At 32.2% G+C, this 25,760-nt stretch overlaps 3 protein-coding genes across 4 annotated transcripts in view; 2 read left to right on the forward strand and 1 right to left on the reverse strand.

Moving 5' to 3' along the window:
• The first annotated feature begins 466 nt into the window (after nucleotides 1-466).
• Nucleotides 467-5,043, forward strand: Cenp-C (Centromeric protein-C). The gene has a single exon (XM_065513141.1). It carries the CDS (start codon nucleotides 498-500, stop codon nucleotides 4,542-4,544), a length of 4,047 nt encoding a protein of 1,348 aa, XP_065369213.1. The 5' UTR covers nucleotides 467-497; the 3' UTR covers nucleotides 4,545-5,043.
• Nucleotides 5,044-7,388: 2,345 nt separating this feature from the next.
• Nup50 (nuclear pore complex protein Nup50) lies at nucleotides 7,389-9,038 on the reverse strand. The gene has a single exon (XM_065512051.1). The coding sequence runs from the start codon at nucleotides 8,976-8,978 to the stop codon at nucleotides 7,476-7,478; it is 1,503 nt and encodes a 500-aa protein (XP_065368123.1). The 5' UTR covers nucleotides 8,979-9,038; the 3' UTR covers nucleotides 7,389-7,475.
• A 2,375-nt stretch (nucleotides 9,039-11,413) lies between these two features.
• Nucleotides 11,414-25,760, forward strand: part of Asap (ArfGAP domain of ASAP) — a 70,851-nt gene continuing 56,504 nt past the window's right edge. Inside the window, exon 1 of one of the 2 annotated variants that reach the window (XM_065511260.1) lies at nucleotides 11,414-13,042. In XM_065511260.1, the coding sequence (XP_065367332.1) occupies nucleotides 12,914-13,042 (129 nt within the window). In that variant the 5' untranslated portion in view covers nucleotides 11,414-12,913. The remainder of the gene's footprint in view (nucleotides 13,043-25,760) is intronic. The other variant, XM_065511261.1, reaches the window with a different exon arrangement.

Genomic DNA, 25,760 nt, shown 5'->3' on the forward strand with positions numbered 1-25,760 from the left:
TAGTTTACATTTCTGTGGCACTTGGATGGATTATACTTTATTTATGAGTGCCTAGAAATAATTGACAAACACTTTGTTGGCAAATGCATAATACTCAAGTAAAAAATTATTTGAAAATGAAAAAAGTATTGATTTTTTTCTGATTTAAAAATATGTTTAATTTTCTACGAAAATTCTATTTTCAGTTATTTCGGGTTTTAACCATTTGTAGATGTTTTTTTAATTGCCAATCTAGATATTTTCTTCACTGAAGAGCTGGCAACCTTGCACTAAAAAATACAACCCTGCTAAGAAATACAACCATGTCACTCAAGTACCCAGTATTTTTACGACACTGAAATGACGCGCAACCCAATTAGCTATTGAAAACAATAAAGTGGTGAAAATTTTTGTATTTTATTTAAACTGTGAGTTTTGGAGAAAAAATATGAAGAATTATTAAATATTTAGAATATTTTTCATAATAGATTTTGAATTGAACCAAAAAAAAAACAAGAATGGCACGGCCCAGCACCAGCTTAGATTTAAGCGAATTTTTCAGCAATGATGACAGTGATGGTCATCGCTTAGCGGAATTTCTTCAAAAGAGACGAGGAGGTGTACAAAGACAAAATTTTCTTTTTATGAATTGTGAACCTCAACGCTTGAGCCTAGATGTACAATTGGAAAAACTACCACCATCGCAGCAGCTGGCAACTTGCGAAAAAAATAATGAAAAACAAATAGAAAATGTAGAGGAATGTGATAAAAATGTAGAGAATGCTGGCAATGATGAGATAGAAAATGAATTAGCTTCACTACATGGTGAGACTGTGGGAGCAGCACCTGGCTCTAATAATGAGACTAATGAACATGTGTCCAAAGTTTCAAAAGTTCATCCTTTACCTAGTGAAGGTATGTCACCCAATTCACCAGACAAGCCGCACCGTCTATCTCCGCCCCCAAGTTCAATAAAACCATTAAGTCCTTCTCGACCTCTAAGTCCTCGTTTGTCATCCATACGTAAAAGTGGCGGTATTTCTCCTAGCGATAGACTACGACGTTACAGCTTGAAGCGCCTAACCAAGATTGGCAGACGTACTTTACTTCAAGAATTTGAAAGTACAGTTTCGGATACTAACTTTGATCCCCCTATATGCAGTACTCCCCTTTCACAGCCACTACCAGAAAACCTACCTTCTTCTCCATCCTCAAGCCAATCACCCGGAGTTGAAAACTTAATACCCAATGGAACAGACAAAGGTCCCAGTTCGAATGAGTCATGCTGTGAACATGCCGATACATTAATTCGAACATTGCAACGTAAAGATGAAGAACTTAAACATTATATGGAAAGTATTTTGGAAAATACCATGAGAAAGATCCAAAGCCAAGAGAAGGAAAATAATAAAAGCACATCAGAGGACACACAAACTATTGCAACTTCACAAGCCACCAAGTCACCATTAAAACGAACATACACCGTGGAAAAAGGAAACACTCTTGGACAAGTAATTTTAACTCCAGATAGAACTGCAAAACAAAGTCCACCTCATTCCAGATTGTTAAGATCACAAACAGAATATTCACCCTGCAAAATATTGAAGACACCAGAACGAAGCCTAAATCGTTCCATGAGTTCAATAAAAGTCAAAAGCCCTCAAAATATCATATCACCGCGACATCTCAATAATTCCGTGTCATATATGGACAGTAGACCAAATCAGTCAAATTGTAACATAACACATAGAGGTTCGAAAATGCTGGAAATAAGTCGTTCACGTAGACAGCAAGAACAACAGGTACCAACTACTCCTCCAAGGAACAATGTGTCAATTATATTTCCATCACAAGATGTCGAAATACCAGAAACACAAGATGTACCACCTGCAAGAGAAAATTCGATAATTATACAGTCAGATAATCGGGAAATGCCTCTGGTTGTTATACCAGTAAATCATACCTTTAACAGGACCTGTGAAAAAGAAATTCTCCGCAACAATACAATTATAACAGCCAGAACTAAACAGTCTCTGAATCCCAAAAACGCATCGACAAAACAGAATGAGCAGACAGCTGAACCTAGTGAGGAACAATGCAACCAACTGGCCGAGGATAATCTAAAACTAACCGATATTTTAACCGATGATGATGATGAGACTCCCAAAGCTGCGGTATCACGTACTATAGAAAACAATAGCCAGGCACCATTAAATTTAGCACCAAGTGCAACCAATAAGCGAACGAAACGTTTGCGAAAGCGCTCTATTTCACGACGAAGACTGCAAATGGACAATTCTCAGCTACTAAGTACCGAAACGGAGACGGAACTAAACCCGCAAGCTCACATCAGTAGACGTACGGTTAAGAGGAAACATATACCTCTTAATAGGGCACCCGGTACACCGTTAAATGGTGAAAAGTTTGCTCAGGAATTGGCACGAATGAGCAACTATGAGATACTCGATTTGCGCAAACGCAATTCTTTGGGTCGAGTTTTTGCCATATCGGGCCGCAAGTCTGTACGGTCTCATGAGGAGGCTGTTAAAAAGCAAAATGAATTAGACGATCAAATTGAAATAGAACTGCTAAAGCGTAACCTCGACGAAGCTACTGACAAACAACACTCACTAAATGATCAAGCTAATATCGGAGAGGATATAGATGAATGCCTGCCAGCACCCGACGAATTTCGTGACTCGTTGGATAATCGACAAAAAACTAAAAATAAATCCAAGGATTCATCTCTAATTGATGAAAAATCTACGGATCGTATTTCCTTCAAACGAAAAAAACGAAATAGTTTAGAAAAGTCAAGGTCATCAAAATCCAATAAAAAGCCAATTCCAGATGTATTGAAACAATATTTGGAGGTATCAAAAATGTTGACACAAAAGAAAAAAAATAAAAATAGAATTAATACATCCAAACGTTCACTCTACACCCAGGGCAATTCGGACACCGAAGAAACCAATAGTTCCCCAGAAAAGTCCGAATTGGAGAAGAACCGTTCGAGCTTTAGAAATAAGAAAAAAAGTATACCGTACGTACCCTCCCCTCCCAGATCAGATGTCGATGAAATTACAACTCTGAAAGTTGTATCGCCACCACCTCCTTTAAATATTACGCCCAGAAAATCATTACCTCAATCACATCAGCAGACCACAGCAGTTGACGTAGAGGAAAACTCTTACAATTCTAATACTACTACAAATGAAGCTCTACCACCACCACCGCCAGGATTTGAAAGTGATTCGGGTGTCAGTTCTAACCATTACAACATTCACTCTAACACTAACAACACGTTACAAACAGATCAAGTAAACACCATCAACCAGACTCCACAATTAACTACAAACAACAACAGCCACACCGATAATGATGATGACCAAATATTTAAGAAACCTCTGCAAACAGCCCCTAAAAGACGAGGACGTCCCAATAATGTAAGTAAAATTCCCTCAAATAATTTAGTACAAAGTACGAGCGATTCACAGGAATCGGCTGATAATAGTGCGGATGCAACAGACGGCTCACTTCGTAGATCGAAGCGTGGTCAGGTGCCTTTAAAACATCCGATACCCATATTCCAATTACTGTTTCAACAAACATTCAATAGACGTATGGAAATGATAGAGAAGAAAAAGCAAAAAGATAAGCAAAAATCACGCGAACTTTCCAAAGCGAATAAGCTGAAAAATGTTAAAGATAAAGACTCCATTCCATCTACAAAAACCTCGCAACCAGGACGAACACGACTTCCAACTGTTCCGGAAAACGAGCCATATATTACTTCATTACATCAAGATATAGAGATTTTGACGAAAAAGAAGACAACCAAAGTTAAAGAATCCAAAGTAAAACGTAAGCAGAATAAAAACAACAACAACAACAATGAAGATATCCAACCGCATGATAACTTTGAGTGTAGTCGTATAATAATGAATACACCACCACCAGTTGATCATCTGAACAATGTCTTTGATCAATTGAGAAATACTAGCTCTACACTCAACACCTCACCACCAACACCACAGCCATCATCAAGTCGTGATTTAGTAGAAAAAGTAAAACCGTTTAAAGTTCGTGTGGCCCGCATAAAATCGACAGCGCAACCAAGTGGCTACGATAATGTTGGTGTCACTTCCACCAACAACAACAACTCAAACTATGAATTAATTTCTTGGTTGAAAAACATTTCGGAATCGGACAGCTCGGTCGCACGTAATGGCGAAAATGAAGAGATTTTCAAGGAAATGCGAATTTCAGCCGCATCCAATCTCTCCTTTACCGAACTGCAAGGTGTCGAGTATGCATTTTACGATACAGACGAGAAGGCCAGTTTGGGCTACCTACGATTCAAGCCGCGCCAAATAAAGCCCAAAAAGAAGGCCAAACGTTTCCATTTACATTTCGTTACGCTGGTGGGAAATTTTCGTATAACAGCCAACGACAAAGATAGTCGAATTGGTGTCGGCGACATGGTGGCCATTGAGAAATCTGTCTACTATGACATCGAAAATATAACTGATGATATTGGTATCCTAATGGTGATAAAAAAATAATTCGATCTACTTTAACATGTATATGATTTCACATCTGTTTCTACGCTCTATACATAAGTATTTTATTTTATATTTGCATTTATAAATAATGTATGTATCTACTTATACGAGTATAATAATTATTATTTCTTTAAGTAACTTCACAATAAAATGTTTTGTTTATTATTCAGTAAATAATTTAGTTAGTTAAGAATAAAACATATAAAAACATTTTAAAGGATACGGGATATCCCTGGAGTTGAAAATATCTGGCTTTAACCACTATAATTCCAAAATGAAAGGCTTTATTTTTTTAGAAAAATCAAATCTAAAGAATATTTTAAGCCTTTTCGGGAATTTACAATATAATCTAAATCCCAATTGTATTAATTTAATTATTTTTTATCTACAGTTTCTTATCTGTTTTTTTTTTGTAAGAGTAGATTAGTTAATGTGCTGGGTAATAAAAATAAAACAAAAAATATAAAATCATTGTTATTCATTTGATGCAAAATCAACATTGTTCAGATCATTGTTGTTTTAATTCTGATTTAAATTGAGTTACATTTTTCGATGCTCTCTTAATTGATTCACGGACGCAATTACCTGGGGGTTATTATGTAATTCCTTTCGAAAAGAAATTCGTTCAAATTTTTATGCTTTAGAAATTGTATTTCGAAAGTGTCTCGTTTTGAAACAGCGTAATCAATTAACCGTAGCACCCTACTTTGGAAAGATATTGGTATAAAATAAAATGCATTACTTTATATTGTATAAATTTTATTTCTTTAATTCATTTATTAGCAACCTAACCAATTTCTAAATAAGGTTAGGTTCACAAATAGCCGTCCAAAGCCTTTCGTCTTGTGTACAGCTCAAGTGGGTCCATTGATTGTTCCCTTTAGAAGAGAAAATAAAAGAGAGAAGAGTTAAGTGAGAGTAGAGTTAACATTTGCATGCTGGGTCTTATTAACCATCTGCTTTTCCTAAAAAGGCGTGCTTCCCAGATAATTCGGAGAAATTGCTAAAGGATCTGGACTCCTCATTTTTACAACTCCGCAGAAGTCGTGCTGAGTCAGCCCAAGTTGTATAAACACCAATCATGGATTTGATTGCAGCTTTACTGTTAGTATACATATATACGAATATACCTACCAGATATCCTGGGGGTTACTGCGTAACTCAATCCGAATACGAAAATGTGTGCCAAATACATTGTAATTCGAAAAGATTTCATTTCGTATCGAATTAGGGAGTAACCCGCCTGTAATATGTTTAGCGCCATATCATTTAGGAAATAAAAGGCGGTTAATGGGTATATAAACCCTACAAAACCATAGTGGGGAGGTTATTATGCGTTTGTGCAGATGTTTGTAACGCCCAAAAATATTAGTCTAACACCCACCTTAAAGTATACCGATCGACTTAGAATCACTTTCTGAGTCGATTAAACGATGTCCGTCCGTCTGGTCGGCTGGCTGGCTGGCTGTCCATGTAAACCTTGTGCGCAGAGTACAGGTCGCAATTTTGAAGATATTTCGATGAAATTTGACACATATTATTTTTACGGCTCAAGGACCAAGCCTATTGAAACTGGTGGATTATTTCCATTATTTCACCTAGCCCCCATACAAATGTCCTCCCGAAATTGGACTTTATCGGTCATAAATGTTTAATTTATATATGTATCTCCACAAATTCCGCTCCAAATAAGTTTTATATACACAAAATTCATGTCACCAAATTTTGTTACGATCGGTCCATAATTATTCATAGCTCCCATATAGACCCGCTTCCGAAAATAACTTTAAGGTGCATAAATCGCTTAAAAATGTTGGTAAACACACAAAATTAAACATAGTTAACTTTAATATAGACATAAATCATACGACCTAATTTCATGGTGATCGGTCCATAATTGGTCATAGCCCCCATATAAGGCCCACTTCCGAAAATCACTCAAAAATATAAATTATTGAAATTTTAAAAGAAAATTTTTTTTTGCTCTTTTACTTAGTGTAGGGTATTATATGGTCGGGCTTGACCGACCATACTTTCTTACTTGTATTAATTTTCTATTATTGATTATTTTAAATTATATATTTAAACTTACCCTTAACTAAGTTATACTGTCAGTAATTGTTTGCATTTAGTTTTGAATACTTTCGATATTACATATTCTTCATCAGTAGTATATTGTTACGAAATTGTATTTGATTTCAAATATAACGATTTTAACGGCTGATTTAAAGTTACATAATGCTTTCAAATAGCAGTGCTCAAACTTAAACATATCTGTGGGCATTATTAACATTGAATAAAAGCTTTCAGTTCACCATTGATCAAAGTACACCACAGATGGCGCATGTATTAGAAAGCTCTAGACAGTTAAAGAGCAATCTAGAGTGCAGATGGCAGTGTTATAAATAGTGGCAGAGGTTGCAGTAGTGAGTGAGTTTATCAGAGACGCTTTTCGAATAAACATCAACTGAGTGCCTTAAAGTGTGTTGTGTTTTTCAAGTGAATTCGTGTACATTATAAAGTGTGTCTGTATTTCTGCGAATTTATAAACGTGTATAAAAAATATTGAGTGACTATTTAATTCTGTGGTTGTTGTACATTTTAAATAAATAAAGAGTTGTTACAATTTTTAAACTACTAAACGGCTTTTATTTGCAATCAAAAGTATCCGGTTTATTTAAAGAAAATAAACCAACGTTTTGAAAAGGTTAAAACGTAACAATATGAAACATCATATTTATAAAAAAAATCCTCATTTCTCTGTAATATTGTGTCCCATAATTGTTTGATTTTAAAAATCACCAGAAAAATTAATAAACTCATAAAGGCAAACCAAATGTACAATTATTTTTAAAAATTATTTTCTCTTTATTTTAACTAATACTACTGTTGAACATAAAGTACAAGAAATAAAACAAACACAAACACGATTTACTTTTTATATTTCTCAATGTTTTCCAAAAGTTCATCAGCTTCCTCGCCAGTTTTAACACGTAGTAACATTGATGTTGGTTTCTCTACATCCGGAGTTGGTAGACAAACCATCATGACATTGTTCTTGCCCATGCGTTGCGCAGGAACAGCTGAATTTAAAATTAAATTCACTAAAATGTTGCCCAAATTTGTATCAGCACGTACAATCAGTTGAGTTTTACCCGAGGATTCCACCGGCTTTAAATATAATGTGCCCACACCTTTATCAACGAAATTTCCATCTTTCTTGACAAAAACTTTGCATTTCTTCGAGTATACAGCATCATCTTCCACCACTTGCTTGAATTCATTTTTAGGTGGTTCCTCATCTTCATCTTCATTTGTGGCACCAGTGGCAGTTGATGCTACAGTTGGAGGTTTTATATTGCCAAATGAAAATGGCGTGGCACCGGGAGTAAAGGAGAATGGCTTTGGAGGAGTGTCAGTTTGATTAGTATTACTTGATAGATTACCAAACGAAAAACCCGACGAGGGTGCCGTGGTTGAACTGGATGTCGCTGTTGTGGTGGATGATTCAGAGCTGGATGGTTTTAAACCAAAACTGAAGCTGGATGTTGTAGCGGGCTTAGCCGGTGATGTTTCCTCTGGTTTCTTAAGACCGAAACTGAAGCCGTTTGTTTTTGCCACTGTTTCAGTCGTTAGTGGCGTAGCTGCCGCGTTGTTGCTGCTCGAAAATTTAAAGGATCCCATTCCTGCTGATGACGATGATTGAGGTGGCTTTTCTGTCGCATCTTTAGCTACAGTTGAGTCTTTTGTTTCTTCCTTCTTCCTTTCATCCTCAATTTCTTTTAAATATTTTTCATAATCTTTGAATATTGGGGAAAGAATACATACTGGATTTTTGTCAACGTGAGTTTTTACCCAATCACTTACTGCCTGATTGAGACTGCTTAGTTTCTTATAATATTCCGATGAAGAACTAAATGAGAATGGTGACTTTTCGCTGGCCGGTACAGTTGATGTTTTGGGAGCTGAAACGGCAGATGTTGCACTAGCATTTCCAAATGAAAACGAAGATGACGGTTTCGAAACTTCCGTAGTTTTTGCTGTTGTAGTAGCCGCTGCAGAACCACTACCAAATGAAAATGTTGGTGTAGCACCAGTTGTTGCTGTGCTACTGTTAACATTATTCGATGATGTTGCTGCTGCAACTGCCGGTATTTTACTTAAAAATGAAAACGGTGAAGAGGCTGCTGTTGCAGCAGTAGCTGTCGCTTTTCCAAAACCAGAAAAACCACTGAATACACTTTTGGTCCCGGAACCACCATCAGCTGCATCACTGGCCGCGCCTGGCGCAATTTTTCGTTTGGCCTTTTTAATTACACGATTCTTCAATTCATCATCAGTTGCTGTGCGAAAAGTACCACGTTCCTCTGGCTCTTCTTCGCGATCCCAATTATCGTGATTTAGATCAGATTGAGCTTGTCTTTTTCCAGCCATATTTCGCAAAATGTGCAAAAGTTGATTCCTTTTCACTCGTCGGATTGTGCCAAAGCGAATTTATCGACGGTGACGACAGCACAACAACAACTTGAAGAGGTACAAAAACAACAGGTACTTTGTTTTTGTTAAAAGATAATAGAAATCTCAAAGTTGCCTCTTGTTGTTTTTGATTTTGGGTTTGTTGTATTTTTCGCCACAACAAACACATGTGAATTGATAGTTCAAACATCTAAACAAGTATATGAAGAAACGACTATTCTTCTGAGGTCACCTTCTTTAAATTCGCTTTGGATAGTGCGGCATAACCGGTGATGTTAACATAGATATTTTCATATAATATCAAGCGATTTTTAAAATAGTTTTTAGTGGGGTAAAAAATTAATGCAACTCTCATTGATGGGAATGTCAAACTTCATTTATAAAAAATTAATGAATGAAAAAATTAATGAATGAAAAGTTTATGACATTTTTGTTTATTACATATACTGAATAAATCCAATTCTATAGCACAGTTTTAATTTGTTTCTACGGTTAATAACTAATTACGTGTATTGGCGGCCTTTCGCCGGGCGCACAACTTTACTACTTAAAAATTACATTGAAATATACAGAAACAGTACCAAGGCGTATTTAACCTTTAAATGCACCTTGAGTACAAAGTTGACGAAAATGAAAATCATCTTTCCAATGACGCGTCGAATTCAAGATGCATTTATAAGGTTCATCGGGAGCACATCTGATTATAGAAATAGCACGCGATAATGTCAAACTACACTTATAAAAAATATTCGACGGCACGCATTTATGTCAATCTCCATATAAAAAAATGAGCGAATTCGCCTGTATTTATTTCAATTCGCCAATGCTGTCACCAAGGCGTATTTAACCCTAAGCAAGGTGCAATTTAATAAGGTGTTATCGGCAGCACAGCTGATTATAGAAATAGCTCGCGATAATGTCAAACAACACATATAAAAAATATTCGCATGTACGCATTTATGTCAAACTCCATATAAAAAAAATAGTGAATTTGCCTATATTTATTTCAATTCGCCAATGCTGTCACCTTGTTAAATACGCCTTGAACCTAAGTCTCCACGTAGCAATATTTATTGGTGCAATTGTAAAATTTGATTGCGTCAATGAAATTTGCGAACGTAGACCGCAAATTGCTAAGCAATAAGCTGTCAGTTAAGTTGTCATTAATGTAAAATTTCTTCTTTCTATGATTCGATACGATTAATCCATTCATATTAAATTTATTGGAACAAATCAAGATCCCCGTAACAGTTTATATTTTCATAATTTTTTTTCTGTTAATATTCACATTTTCTGTATTGCCGGCCTTCGGCCGGGTGAAGGGACTTTTAACTCTGGGGTGAATCGAACACCGGCTTCGCTAAAATCGCTTTTTTTGCATATCAAAATTTTCTGAAGTACTGTCATATGAAATCAAAAAGGAATTTTTGCTTCACAATATTAATTAACTGTATATCATATTAAAGGTATTGTGAAGCACTATTCAATGATACCCATAACGATCAGTTTGTTTTCCAAATATATGAGAAATGTACTATTATATGTATTGACTTTAAATTCATATAACTCTTAAACTAAGAGAGAGCAGGCAAAAATATTAACGTTTTTATGCTTCTAATCAAAGTAAATTAATAAAGTAGACTCAGTAGTTTTTTTTACTTTGGTCTGAACTGTCAATTCACTTGTGGTTGTTGTGGCGAAAAATACAACAAGCCCAAAAGCAAAAACAACAACAGGCAACTTTGACAGCTCAGACCTTAAACCAAAAACAAAATTGCTTGTGGTTTTTGTAAATGTTGTATTTGTTGTAGTACTGTCGCTACTTTATTAATTTACTTTGACCTAGGGTAACTAGGTGAGATCAGTGGCAAATTGAAATAAATACAGGCGAATTCACTATTTTTTTTATATGAAGTTTGACATAAATGCGTACCGGCGAATATTTTTTTATATGAGTAGTTTGACATTATCGAGTGCTATTTTTATAATCAGTTGTGCTCCCGATGACACCTTATTAAATGAACCTTGGCTATCACCTTATTAAATACGTCTTGATATGGAGTTTGACATTCGAAACAATGAGAGAGTTGTTTCGAAAGTCAAACTCCATATATATAAAGATCTAAAAGTCGAATAATCGATTAAGTTGTCTAAAATTTAATTATATGATACGATTATAAATTGATACCTTAATAATTACATACAAAATTATTGTAAAAATTTGAAATGAAACATTTTTTGATTTTGAACATAATTTGATTTTGAAAAATAAGCGTTTTTTCTCCATTTTAGTGATTTTTAAAATCGACAATTTGACAGCGCTGATGATGACTGCAGCGCCAACTAGTGGCTTCTGAATGAATTAATATTGACATATCTTTATACTTTTTATTTATTGTCTTTGTGCGCAACACCATCAGTAATACGAGCAAAAAAATATTTTATGTGAAAACATCTCAAGTGAAAAATATGAAATTTTTACTAAAATGCAATGAAATATAAAATGAATTACTAAAGAAAAACGAATGAATATAAATAAGTTATTGATGAAAAAAGAATAATCAAATGAAAGTGCTGTGAAAACGAATTAAGTGGAAGTGCAGAAGTACAAGAAAAGAATTGTAGATGATTGAAAAAGGTTGAAGAAAAAAGTGCACAATAAATTAAGAAATTCGAAAATAAATAAAAATAAGTGAAATGACAAAAAAGGCAGTTAAATAAAAATAAATAAATTAAGTACATATATGTGAGAGGAAAAGCTCTTTACGTATTTCATATTTAAATAAAAAAGGTTTCAAGTGGCGAAAAATGGGTGTTGCTACAACTACTACAACAACGACAACAACAGCAGTAATAGAAACAATTTTACAACAAACAGTAGTAGTGAGTGGCAGCGGCAGTAGTCATCAAATCTAAAAAATACATAAATCTTGTTGTCTTCTCTATTACTTTTATTGCCTTTAAATTGCGTTCTTTAAATTACCAGAAAGGATCTAGTAAATATAAAAAAGTAATCATATACATCACAATAGGTTAAAAAATAAAATAAAAAATACTCAAGAAAACAATGCTAAAAATTAAATAACAAATTTTAGACATTAAACAAATAATTACTTTTTGATAAAATTTATCATTGTGCTGCCGGAGAAATAAAAATATTTTTTTTTATTAATTTAACAAAACAAATACAGCAAAAACTTAAAGCTAAAGAATAAAGTGAACAAATCAAGAAATAAAAACTGAATCATTTTCTTGCAGTTACAGTAAGAATAAACAATTGAATAATTCTCAAGAAGTTTTATTTTTAATGTTGTTGTTGCCTTTTTGCATTTTGGAAAAAAGTAATCCTACGGAATAAAAAATATGTACAAAGAAGAAGAGGAAGAAACTAAAGACAACAATAACAAGTCTTCATACCGATAAACAAACAAATACAACAATTTTTTTAAGTCTGACACATTGTGTCGTTGACGTCGTCGCCTTCGTGGTTATTGTTGTTAGTGTTTTCGTACATCGCTAAAAAGAAAACATTAAAATATATTTTTATTTTTAGTGTGTGTTTTTTGTTGTTGTTGTAAATCACAAGTTGTGTAATTGCAAGAACCTCATAATACCACTCACTCATACGACATATTGTTGTAATGTGTTTTTCTTTATTTTTGTTCTTGCATTGCAAACCTTTTTCGTCATAAATAGTGCGTGAGTGCGTTGCAAACAAATCAAAGCCCTTGTGCTACACAGCTGTTTTTTGTGTGTCATCTATTCAACTTATTTTAACGTCGTCACACTCGATATAATCGGACAATTTCGGAAAAGTTTTAAACTATTTCTTTTATTGTTTCGGACTCCCTACTGTGGCACTCTTTGCAGTGCCTTGAGTTCGCTAGTTAAAAATGCCGCCCGCACTGATTGGTATTGCTGAGTTTGTCGAAGAAACTCGAGATGATTACAATTCGCCAACGACGTCAACATTTGCATCCCGTATGCCTGATTGTCGTCAAACCATTGCAATATTGGAAGAGGTATGTAATACATAGATTTAAATACATAAAATTCAGCAAGTCACAACATAGGTACGTTGTATTGTTATATTGTATCACTGTAAGTTAAACGTAATATTCAAGCTAAATTTTTAGAAACAAAGAAATTAACAAAATACACAATAATCGCTTTCTGAGTCGATTAAACGATATCCGTCCTTCTGGATGGATGGCTGTCCATGTAAACCTTGTGCCCAAAGTACAGGACGTAATTTTAAAGATAATTCTACCAAATTTGGCACATTATTCACCTAGCCCATTATTTCACATAGCCCACATAAAAATCTCCTCCTGAAATAGGACTTTATCGTTCATAAGTGTTTATTTTATATAGGTATCTACATAAATTTCGCTCCAAATAAGTTGTATATATTCGGAAATAATGTCACCTAATTTTATGATGATCGGTCTATAATTAGTCATAGCTCCTGAAATCACTTTAACGGGCATAAATCTTTTAAGAATGCTGGAATCCAAATACAATTTAACAAAAATAAGTTTCGTGAGGAAATATATCACACGGCCTAATCCCATGGTGATTGGTTCATAATTGCTCATAGGTCCCATTTATGACCCACTTCCGAAAATCATTGACGAATATAAATTATTGGAATTTTAAAAGAAAAATGATTTTGCTCATTTACTCAGTGTAGGTTAGCATACTTTCTTACTTATGTTTTCTAGTAAAAATAATGAAAAACTGAATAATACTGCATATACTAAAAAACGGTTGACAAGTTTTTTTTTTTAAAACATGCAATTTTTCTAATAACTCGAAAACAGATTTTGAATAATCTACTTTTGGTCCGGACGGTATCTCTATATATATATTAACGCTGGAATATCTCTCGATTCGCCAATTCGTCTAATCTGAACCCTAACAGACCAACTACACAAATGTGTTCTAATACCATCCGATAACATTTTGATACATATATATTTTATTTTTCTATATACATGCTATGTAGTACATTAATTTAAAAAATAATTTTATTTTTTAGATATTTTGCTTGTTTACATTACATATAAAAAATGATTCCTTTTTTTTTTTAATCTCATAATTAATATTTTAAAATATATCACTAAAAGACACACAATCAGTTGTTCATGTGAATTTCTTTATATTTGTGAAAAAATACATTCATATGTGTACATTGTTAAAGTTTTCCTAAATAAACAGTTGGTATATATAAATGTATTATGTTTTTGAATTAAAATGCTATCACTAACTTTAAAAAAATAAATAAACATTAAAACACATGCATACAAATATCCATCCATAACTACACATTAACCTTGTTCAAATTTACTTACATAACAAGTATTCATATCATTGTATAAATACAAATTTTCTTAAATAATGAGTAATGCTAAAATAAATTTAATAAATCACAAGTGTCAATTTATTAATTGACCCCAAAAGGTGACAGTTTAGAATTATTCTATTTGAGGCAGCAAATATTATTAAGTGAAATAAGTAATGTAGTAAAATTGCAAGTTATTTTTAAAAAAATTCAAAGTCAAACTAAACTAATTTTGATCTAAGCAGAAATATCTGTAAAATAATTAATTAAGAAGAGCAAAGAATACTTATGAACGACATATGAAGGAAAATATCAAATGTCTTATATTTTTCCCAACAAAAGGTCTAAAATTGCCACGATTTACTACCAATGTAAGCAATGTTATGTAATTGTGTAAAGATAAATTCGTATTTAACTAGCAGAGACAGATTGTTTTTATATCATGGGTATCATAAATTTAGAAAAAACAAATTAAAGATTAAAATATTTGTCTAAGACCCACATTATTTTATATATTCTGGATCCTCATAAGATTCTAAGACGATCTAGCTATATCCGTACTTCTGTCTGTCTGTTGAACACACGATAACACAAATAAAAGGATCTAGATGGCTGAAATTTTCTACAAATGATAAGGCATGCTTTTACCTAGCCCCATAGAAATATCCTCCCGGAATATTGTTTAAGCAGTCATAAATATGTTGATTATGCAGCCAACATTTGTCTCTAGTCCCTATACAAGGGCTCCTAAGATAATGACTTGAACATTCATAATTGTCTTACAATAATTAATATGGTGATGAAATTGGACATAAACAAGCTTTCTTCCAACTTTTGTATCGATGGGTACATAATTGATCATACGAATCCTAATACAATTTTTAGTGGCAGAGATGGCAGAACATTTATAAGACGACTGAAATGAAAGAAACTGAAACCCAAGTACATTAATAAGACATTCAAGATTGGCGGTGGCAAAATTATGATGTGGGGCTCTTTTTCAATGCAAAGTATGGGCCCAATTCATATCATAGAAGATACTTTGACTGGAATCGGATACAGATCCATTTTAAACGATGTACGTATCCATACGCTGAGATAAGTGTGTCCCAAGTTTGGAGATTCTAGCACGACAATGAACCCAAAAATGTGTTTAGAAATGGACCCAATCGCCAGATCTTAATTGAATAGAAAACCTATGAGAAATTATAGATTCCTAAATACGGACATAAAATTATACCTCCATGGAAGCTTTTTAAGATGACGTTATAATGGAAAATATTGTAAAGGCGACGATTGAATCTTTAATTGTTTCAAAGCATCGTTGTTGGATATCCATCAAAATACTGAGGCACTAAAATGGATAGACAATTTTTGTAAAAATTAAACCTAAGCTTCAATTGTTTTGTCAATACCATAAAATTAAATACTTTTTAGTTTGTTTTAAATTTTCAGAATTTATGTTTATCTTTTAAATAATAAATACAAATGTCTAAAGAAATTATTTGGATTTCGACTCATTAGTTAAATATTTGGAAAAGTTTCCATTGTATATAAAGCTGTACCAGATTAGATTGTTTTAATATCAAGCGTTTCATAAAATTTAAGAAAACAAAATTTTTGCATAAAATTTACGAAAAGAATTTTTACACAACCACTTAAGCAATCGTACATTTAAAATTAGTTTGTGCTTATTTTGTTTTTGCACAATAAACGTAATATTACCAAAATGCATATGGCTACGATGACGTTAGTTAGTGGTTGGATGCGATGCGATGCGAGGGGATTTGACTGAGTCTGGCGATAATCACTTTATTCTATAGTTGGAATGGAATTTAGTTTATTTAATTTTTGTTCATTTCGTCTGTTTTTCCACAATATTTTATATTTTTTTTTATTGCTGCTGTTTTTGTTGGTGTTTTTGTCATTTTTTATTTGGCATACAGCCAAATGAAGTGGTTGGTTGGATGGATGGATGTTTGTTTGTTTATTTGTTGTATGTATTTAGATGCCACTAATAAATTTTAAGCTATTTTACTTTTTTTTAATACATCAGTGTTTATATATTTTATAGATGTGTGTGTGTGAGCCCCTCTGACTGTTTGTTCTTGTTGTTACTACTTTTAACGTTTGTCTGACACAAATTCATTGCAATCCATGAATAAAACAAAGCTGCAAGCAAAATAAAATCACGTCACTAAGTATGCATGTATTTGACACCACAGTATCTATAGCTACTGCAGCAGAAGCAGTAAAAAATTTTAGCGGCAACAGCATCCATATTGTTCGGTTTCAGAGCGATAAAAAACACTTATGTGTGTGTGATGATTTTTTGAGTCAATATTATCATCAACACTACTACTAACTATACCACCAGCCAACAACAATCGCATCAGCCTCGACAGTACATTTGCAAGGTGGTTGGTTGGTTATAACCCAGCAAGCGCAATGTTTGATCAATGATATTTTCAAGTTAATTTTGATTATTTTCTGACATCTTTCCTGGCATGTCCTGCAGAAGATTTGTGCACCCGATTGTTAGCAAACGCGGCAGCCATCTTGCGGCAAGCTTTCTCATACCCAAGTGATCATTCAAAATTGAAAACTCTAAGCCATGTTAGATGCCCATGGATTCCACAATCTCTCGCACTTTCAATCATCGAGCGGCCAACACCACATCGTGTTTTTTTCAATTATTTGGGATGAAGAGATCTCAACTGGGTCCGTGCTTTTACGTCCACAACGAAATTTTGTAAACCACTTTTTTTACCATTGAAATTGATGGTACAGAGTTCCCATAGTCTAAGTTCGAAAGTCCCTTTGTTAACAAAAAAAAATATAGAACGGAAGGAGAGAGAGATGTCGATGAAAAAATTAAACAAAATTACTCTTCTTTATCACAAATATGTGATACAATAACAAAATATATGCCAATTAGATTTTTGAAAACATACATAGATTTTTGGGTCTCAGTTACCAATCTAGATACAATGACAACTAAAGTATCATTTTACAAAAATCGTCTAACACTTTTAGTGACTCAGTATTTTGTTGGATATCCCTTGTTTTTATACCCTTCGCCATGAGTGGCAAGGGTATATATAAGTTTATCATACCGTTTGTAATTTATACATTTTTCATTTGCGACCCCACAAAGTATATATAATCCGTATCGTTATAGATAGCGATGTCGATATAGCCATGTCCGTCTATACGTCTGTCTGTCTGTATGTTGAAATCAACTTTCCGTAGTCCCCAAATAACTTACATACATGATTCAGATATCAATATATCGGGAATTCTTCCGGCTGAGATATGTATAAGGAAAAAACCGGGACAACCTCGATTTTTGCCCTATTTTTTTTATCTATATCAATGATAGATACTTCAAAGTCAAAGTTGGACCTATAATGGGTTAAAATCGGGACAAATATTTTTTAACCCGAATTTTTTTTTTTCATTACAAATTTTTTTTTCTTTTTCCAAAAAAAAAAAAATTAAATAAAAAATTAAAAAAAAAAAATTTGGAAAAAACTTTTTTTAAAAAACAATTTGAAAAATAAAATTTAAAAACAATTTAAAAAAAATAACTTTAATTTTGTTTAATAATATTAAAAAAAAAAGATTCGGCACAACAGTCCCTATTTTGCTATCTATAATTTCCCATATTGGATTGAGATCTGTCGATCGGGCGGCAACTTCAAAACACGTAATTTCCTCAGCGTACGGATACATAACATCATTTAAAAAGGAGCTGTATCCTATTCCACTCATTGTATATTTTATGGTATAAAATGGTTCATAATATTGTCACAGCGAATCTTAATTCTCTTTTTGGTGTTCTCGGGGTCCAATCTCTTCCCCTTAGGGGATAATGAAACCCTGGTATATCCGAAATCATATTTAAACATGATATTGGAGGGATATTAAATACTTTTTTCTCAGTTTTTTTTTTTCAATATAAAGTTCTCCGTCTCTATAAAAAACACCCTTTCCTTTGTATTGTCACTCATTGTATATTTGATTCGGCATTGTTATTGGTTTATATAAATATATATTTCGAGTTCCAGAATCAATTTAAACAATTGGGGTATTCACACGGTCTGTTATTATTCATATTGTCATAATGTCCTAATATATTATAATAGTTGTTGTTGTGTTTTAGACAAAAAAAATATTATTTTATGGAAAAACAATAAATAGTCTTATTAGTTTAGAACTTTTTTGTTTGAAACACAACAAAAATTTATTTAAACTATCATAATATATTAGGACATTATGACAATATGACTAAATAGTACCCGTGTGAATACCCCAAATGTAATTTATCGGTGTTAATATGAAAAATTTTTAAATTAATTTCGAGACAAAACATCCTTTATTTTAATTTTTTTTTTATTTATTTTTAACCTGTTTGTACACAACTATTTTACATTTCATTTAATTATTTTAAAGCGTGTTGAATATATTTGTGTTTAAATATCCCCTTATTTCATTTGGTGATTGTGTGTCTAGAAGAAAAGTTCGACCCTAATTAATTGCAGCATTTTTGTTGAGATTTAAAAATAAAATAAAAATTTTATTATACAAATTTAAAATAGAAAACGAAGAGATATATGCCTTACTTATTTGTTTTTTTTTGTTGGTAAATGTTCTGTTCCAATTTTCTTTCTATTTCGTTTAAATAAATGTCTACGATATGTGTATACATAAGTTATGAGTTTGCTTGAAATATATTTGCAGTCATACCTAAGTTTTGTTTGTAAATAGTTAATGAAAGAATTGAAAGAGATGACTATCGAATTGTCAATCGAACAGTTAAAATATTTTGATTAGGTTATTTCTTTGAAGCGGCTGTAAGTTCTAAAATAGTACTATGCATTTTAAAACATATCTTGTTGATTTTTTATGTTTTGTTTTAAAACGTTCACAAATAATTGTTTTTAATAAAATTAATATTTCGCCTGAACTTGTACTTATCATTCAGTTTAGAGTCTATACTATCTAGGCAAAACATTTATATGTTTCTATTATTTAATAAAGTGTTACAACGATCAATAAACCATAATCGATGGTATCAAAAGCCGGAATTTTTATAATTTCATTAGTTTATAAAACAATAGAATTTAAAACGATTCACACATACATCATAAGCTATTGTTATCTTTTGAATCAATAAATAGATAATGAGCAAATGTATTGTATGTTGTCAGTTTTTTAAATTAAAAAGATACATATTAAAAAAATCAAAATAAATCTTATAAATTAAATTAAACAGCTGAGTTTTCAATTTATTAAAGTACATTAAATTAATATTATAATGTTCTCTGAACCGAAAATTTAAATATAATTATTAGGAGAATTACTTTTCCGACTTGTTGTAATCTTTTTTAATAATAAAATTAAAAATGTTAAAAACTTTCTTTTTGGATCTTTAAGTCAAGAGATACCTATAATTTTTGGAATATATGTATTCGAGCGATGGGGAATCCAGTACTTCATAGATATAAATTGGATTTAAAATATGAAGAAATTTAATATTGCTTTTGCAGTTTCTAAGATATATGTTCAATTCGATCCTATAAAGTTATTCGTTTAAAGTTTTTTTTTTTTAATTTTAAATAAAACAGAACCTCCGCCATATCGTTTTTGTAGAAAATTTTATTCAAGTACGCAGTAGGTGGTCTCTTCGGAAGGTCCAATTTTAGATTACTCTAGAGATCTTTCCAACATTTCCAAAAAACCGGCAAATTTGAAAAACCGGTTTCCGGTTTAACCGAAAAAGAGTGTTTTTGAAAAAACCGGGTTTGATTATTGTCTTTTAAACGGTATCGGTTTTTGTCTTCAAAAAAAAACTTAATATGAAAAAGGCCTACTTACATTTATTTTTATTTTTGGACGCAAATTGGAAATGTGTTAAGAATTGTGAACTAAATCTTCGGAAATTTAGCATTTTTGAATTCTTAAGGTTCTATTTTATGCAATTATTTTATATCTTTTACGAAAAATTGTCAAATGCAATAATTTTCTATAAAATAAATCAATATTTTTAAAAATGATATCAAAGTTTTTGAATGAGTCTTCCAAAAACCGGTTTGACAAAAAAACGAAATCGGTGGAGTTTACAAAGCTGAAAAAACCGGTTGACCGGTTATCGCTTTTGTTTTTGGATACTCTAATTTCTACTGATATCTCGTAAATTACTACTAAATTACTTTACTACGAAAAACATTTCTCACGAAGACTGATTTGCTAATACAGCTGAATAATTGGGAGACGTTGTTGCGGTGTGAGGGTTACCATGATGAAATGTCAAACAATACTAAATAAAAATATGAAGAAAACTACTAAATGAATCACCCAGTATGTTCCCTTCGATTCTATAAAAAGCACAAGGCCTCAACAACTGATCTGCAGTTTCTTCTATCCATTGCTATGTTCTTAATCTCTCTTCAGCTTTTTTCGTCTTGGCAACCTTTTTGACAACCTGTTTAATTCATGTTCCACTTCGACAGCTACATTATGGATTCCAATTTATTCCAGTTCTGGCTATGTCATCATGAACCTAACGTAGGATATGTCCAATCCAATTCCATGTTATAATTTCACGCTGTTTGAAATTCTCCGGAAGAATCCATTTACAATGACCTTTAATGATTTGACTGAGAAAGAGAATTTGATTTTCTCAAATTCACATGTTTGCTTCGCAGACTTTATGTGGTTCTATACATACATTGAGGAGCCTCTGGAATTATTTATAATGAAAATAACATGTTCATATAATTGAGTATCAAGTCTTCGTACTTCTACGAAAGCTTCTCTCATGATTATGTCCAGAACTATGTTGGAGCTCAATGGAGACAAAACTCAGCCCTGCCTAATAACTTTAAATACAGGATCATGTAACAATCGGCAATTTGCTTCCAGATATAAAGCTTTAATAAGCTTAAAGAGCTTTTCAGGGACATCTTTACATGCTTACAGCAGAATGTGTCGATAGCTCTTTTAAATTCAATAAATAATATCTAGGCTTCGGATTTACTTTAAATTGTCCGATATTCGTATTATAATTATTTCATATTATAATAATTTACAACTATATTATACTTATAATTACGTGAATAGCTGTATTTGCACTTAAACGTTCGTATAAATGAAACACCAAATGTATGCGTAATTTTTTTTTCTTTCGATTTTATTAATTCATAAAATAAGAAAAAAAACCTGATTTCGTATACTGTTGTGATATTATTGTTATTGTTTCTTAAATCCCAATAATAAATAACTTTTTTTTACAGTTTTATTTTTAACAATAGCCATTCAATCATAAACAAAATACAAAGAAAGAATACAAATTTAAATACAAACATGCAAAATAACCAACGCGATTCTTAAGGTTTTTGCTAATTTTAAATGAAATATTTGTAAATCGTAGTATATGAGGTGCACAGAATATTCTATATCGCAATAAAGAAGCACAAATGTATAGCATGTTAGTTATCTGCTCTATTCTGTATATTAAAAATTATTTAATTGATTGAACGTACCTTCAGTAAGTGCAAATAATTGACAAAATACGATTCATTAATTCAATGCCTAGAATGGATGTCGTCGTGTAGACACTTGGCAGAGATTTGATTCTGTACCGTATACTCGGTAGAACCTGATCCCATTTACAGCCCATTTTTAGGCTGATATGCATCAAATTAATTCTCTTGGACTGATTATAAAGCCCATGTTGGTCTATTCATGATCGACACATGAAATCTGTTCCAAGTAAAGTTTTCGATCTGCAGTAGTTAATGTTGTTAGGAAAGTCCCACAAACAATTGCATTTGGCAATATATCCATAGTTCATCTATGGATACGATATTCGATCCCGGAATATCGAAGCTCATTTATTTTTTTTCCAAGGTTGTTTTTTTTAATTTTTTGGAAAAAATGTTGTTTCGAATTGTTATTTTAAAATTTATTTTTTTTAAATTGTATATTTTTTTTTAAATTTTCAAAATTTTTTTTTTTAAATTTTCAAATTTTTTTTTTAATTTTTAAATTTTTTTTGTTTGTTTTTAAAATTTTTTTTGTTGAAAAAAAATTCGGGTTGAAAAATATTTTTTCCGATTTTGACCCATTGTATCTATCATTAGATATCCATTAATGACTTAGTAATCCAGATATAGGTCAAAAATCGAGGTTGTCCTGTTTTTTTCCGATTGCTGATTTTAAATAGGAAACTTCTCGAAAGCATGTCTGACATAATTATTGAAGATTTGGATCCCAAAGATATCTGGGGTCTTCAGAAAATTGATTTCAACAGACAGACGGACATGGCTTAATCGACTATAAGGATCCAGAATATATATACCCTTCTTACGAAGGTGAAGGGAATAAAAATAGAGAAATTGAATATTGTTCGACTTGTCGTTTAAATTATCTTTCTCATGGGAATTGATTTAAGGAACACAAATCATTCGCTTAGAAAAGGATTTAGAGAGATAAACTTTTAAAATTAGTTTAAAATGAGAGAATATTATTATGTTACGCCAAATGTCTGCTCAATCGGAATGTACCAAAGAAGAAAAAGACGTTATTTATTCATTTAATAAAGTAATTTAAACCAAATGGAATTAGCAAGAAAACGTCTCGGTTCACCCTTTTTGTCTTTGATTTATGACTTAACTCTTGCTTCTATCTACCCACTCGACTCGAGTTCATCAAATGAATCCTCTTAGAATGATTATAAAGCTCGTATTGGTTCATCCGTGATTGACAGGAAAGTTTTTAATGTGCAGTAGTCGATGTTAAGATTCAATTTTCTAACATATCTAATGTTTTTCCCATAGTACAGTTCAAAGCTCTGAGATCGATTATTCAAAACTAGAAAAAAAATGTATATTCCTCGATCTCAAAAGAATATCTATGCAAAAGTAAGTTAGTCACTCATGGTCTGTTAAAATTGAATTCATTAATATTCATTTTGGTTCACCCCTTAGTCTTTGAAGTATGACTTAACTCTTGCAATAAACCAAAATACTTTGTATTCTAAGTATTCTCAGCTACTACGTTTGTGTTACTTTTTTGGTTATATATCTATATTCGTATTGACGTAAATGCATTTCATTTTCGTCAATACAAATTGTATAATCAATAGTTGGATTTTTCCTTTCTTTTCTTTTCGTTACGTATTGTATTTTGTTGTTTTTTTTTTACCTTTATAAGTATGTACTCCACGTACTTAACGTGGCGTTTTGGTGTTGTGCTGCAATGTAAGCCAGCACCATCAAGTGTTTGTGATGTTGAGGTGCTAAATTGCAAATGGAAATTGTTCATTTATGGCTTCGACAATCATCAACAATGATCATCGTAAAAGGATTCTGTGGTTTTTTTTATATGTTATTTAATAAATAACACAAAATTTGTCATTTGCACAGTTGTTAATGCCGAATAAAAATTAAGAAAATATTGTAATTATTGCAGCAACATAAATGGTATGATATTTTATTGGTTAAGTTTTTGTTGGCCAGCTTATGTGTTAATTTTTAGGTGGCCCGGTCATGCATGATGGTGGTTTCTTTCTTAGAAAAATATATTATAAGATATATTAGGTTGGTTCAAAAAATAAAATAAAAATTAGAATGGCTCACCCATTCATAAAAACTATGGATAAAAGGAAGTTTTTAAGCCATTCAGTTTTAATTATTGACACTTTTTAATGTAAAATTACTTATGAGTAGCATTGATATTTTACTTTGTAATACTGCCTGTTCCACGATGTCGAAAGAAAAATAAGTCGAAAAAAATTTGTATGAAAAACACTCAGTTTTTAAAATTCTTTCGAATAGTTTTCATACAAATTTGTTCGAATCATTTCTCTTTCGACATCGTGGAACAGTCATAACAACTCCCAACTTCGCTCAATAAATTTTGTTTTTATATACCGGCCTTCAGCCTGTCTCAAAGGTTTTATTCTTTCGGATGTATCCAAAAACGGCTTCGATAAGAAAAGATATTTAGCAATGCCGCCCATCGGTCGGTCGCAAAGGCTTTCCCATCAGGGGTGTATCAAAAACCGCCTGCGCTTGCCGGGCGAAAAGGTATTCTGAAAAATTTCAAAACAATCTTTTCTATGCGAAGTCGGTTTATGATATACCCCACAGGCGAAAACCTTTGCGACCAGTCGTAGTCCGGCAATGCAAAAACACTTTACTGAGCGACACCGATTTGTATACATCCCAGAGAGTAACGTTTATCGTTTTTGTAAGCATTAATAAATACATTACTGTCGAATTCGGAATTATTTCACTTTTGTTGCGAGTTATTTCACATTTTTTGGGACAAATCTTTTAATTATTATAAAACTGCCAATTATTGGGAATAATTTCATTTTAAGTTTGGAACGTCTCAGAATCATTTTCTGAGTCTAAATAGGATATTTATACGATACACCACCATAGAGCGGAGGTTTGTGCAGATGTTTGTAACACCCAAAAATATTAGTCTAATTAGTCTATTAGTCTATAAGGATCGAATCACTTTCTGAGCCGATTAAACGATCTCCGTCCGTCCTTATGGATGGCTGTCCATATAAATCTTGTGTGCAAAGTACAGGTAGAAATTTTGAAGATATTTCGATCAAATTTGGTACATATTAATTTTTCGTATATTAAGGACCAAGCCTATTGAAACCGGCTGAAATCGGTCCATTATTTCACCTAGCCCCCATACAAATGTCCTTTCGTAATTGGACTTTATCGGTCATAAATGTTTAATTTTTAAAGGTATCTACACAAATTTCGCTCCAAATAAGTTTTATATATGGGGGATTTCATGTCAAGTGAACCAACTTTTGAAATCGATGTCTTCCGATCGGGATGAAATTTGCACCAAGGTTAGCTCTATTGGATAGTAACTCAGACACAATTTTTCAACAACATCGGTCGAGAACTCTCTGAGTTATAGGGGGTAAAATTTTGACAATTTGGTCAAACAGGGGTTTTTTCTTATCCATGTAACTTATTACCTATTGTTCTTAGCAAAATGTGTTCCAAATAGTATAGATAGCTATTTCTTCGATCTTTCGAAAAAAAATATTTAAAAAAAAAATAAAAAATTTTTAATATTTTTTTCCGAAATCAAAAACTTTTTTGACTTTTTTTTAAAATACGCTATTTTTTTTTATTTTTTTTTTTTTCTTAAAATAAAGTTTAGATATTTTCCTTGAACACCTACTTGGTCGCTTAGTGGGATGCGAGTGGGATATCTATCAAAATAAATATTTTGTAACTCAAAACATAAAATTTTTGACTTTTTTTGCAAAATCAAAAACTTTGTTGACTTTTTTTTTTCAAAATGGACCCTTTTTTAATCTTTTTTTTTAGGTCAAACAAAAGCTTAGA

This window comes from Calliphora vicina, chromosome 5 (assembly GCF_958450345.1).
Source record: "Calliphora vicina chromosome 5, idCalVici1.1, whole genome shotgun sequence".
NCBI classification, from domain to species: domain Eukaryota; kingdom Metazoa; phylum Arthropoda; class Insecta; order Diptera; family Calliphoridae; genus Calliphora; species Calliphora vicina.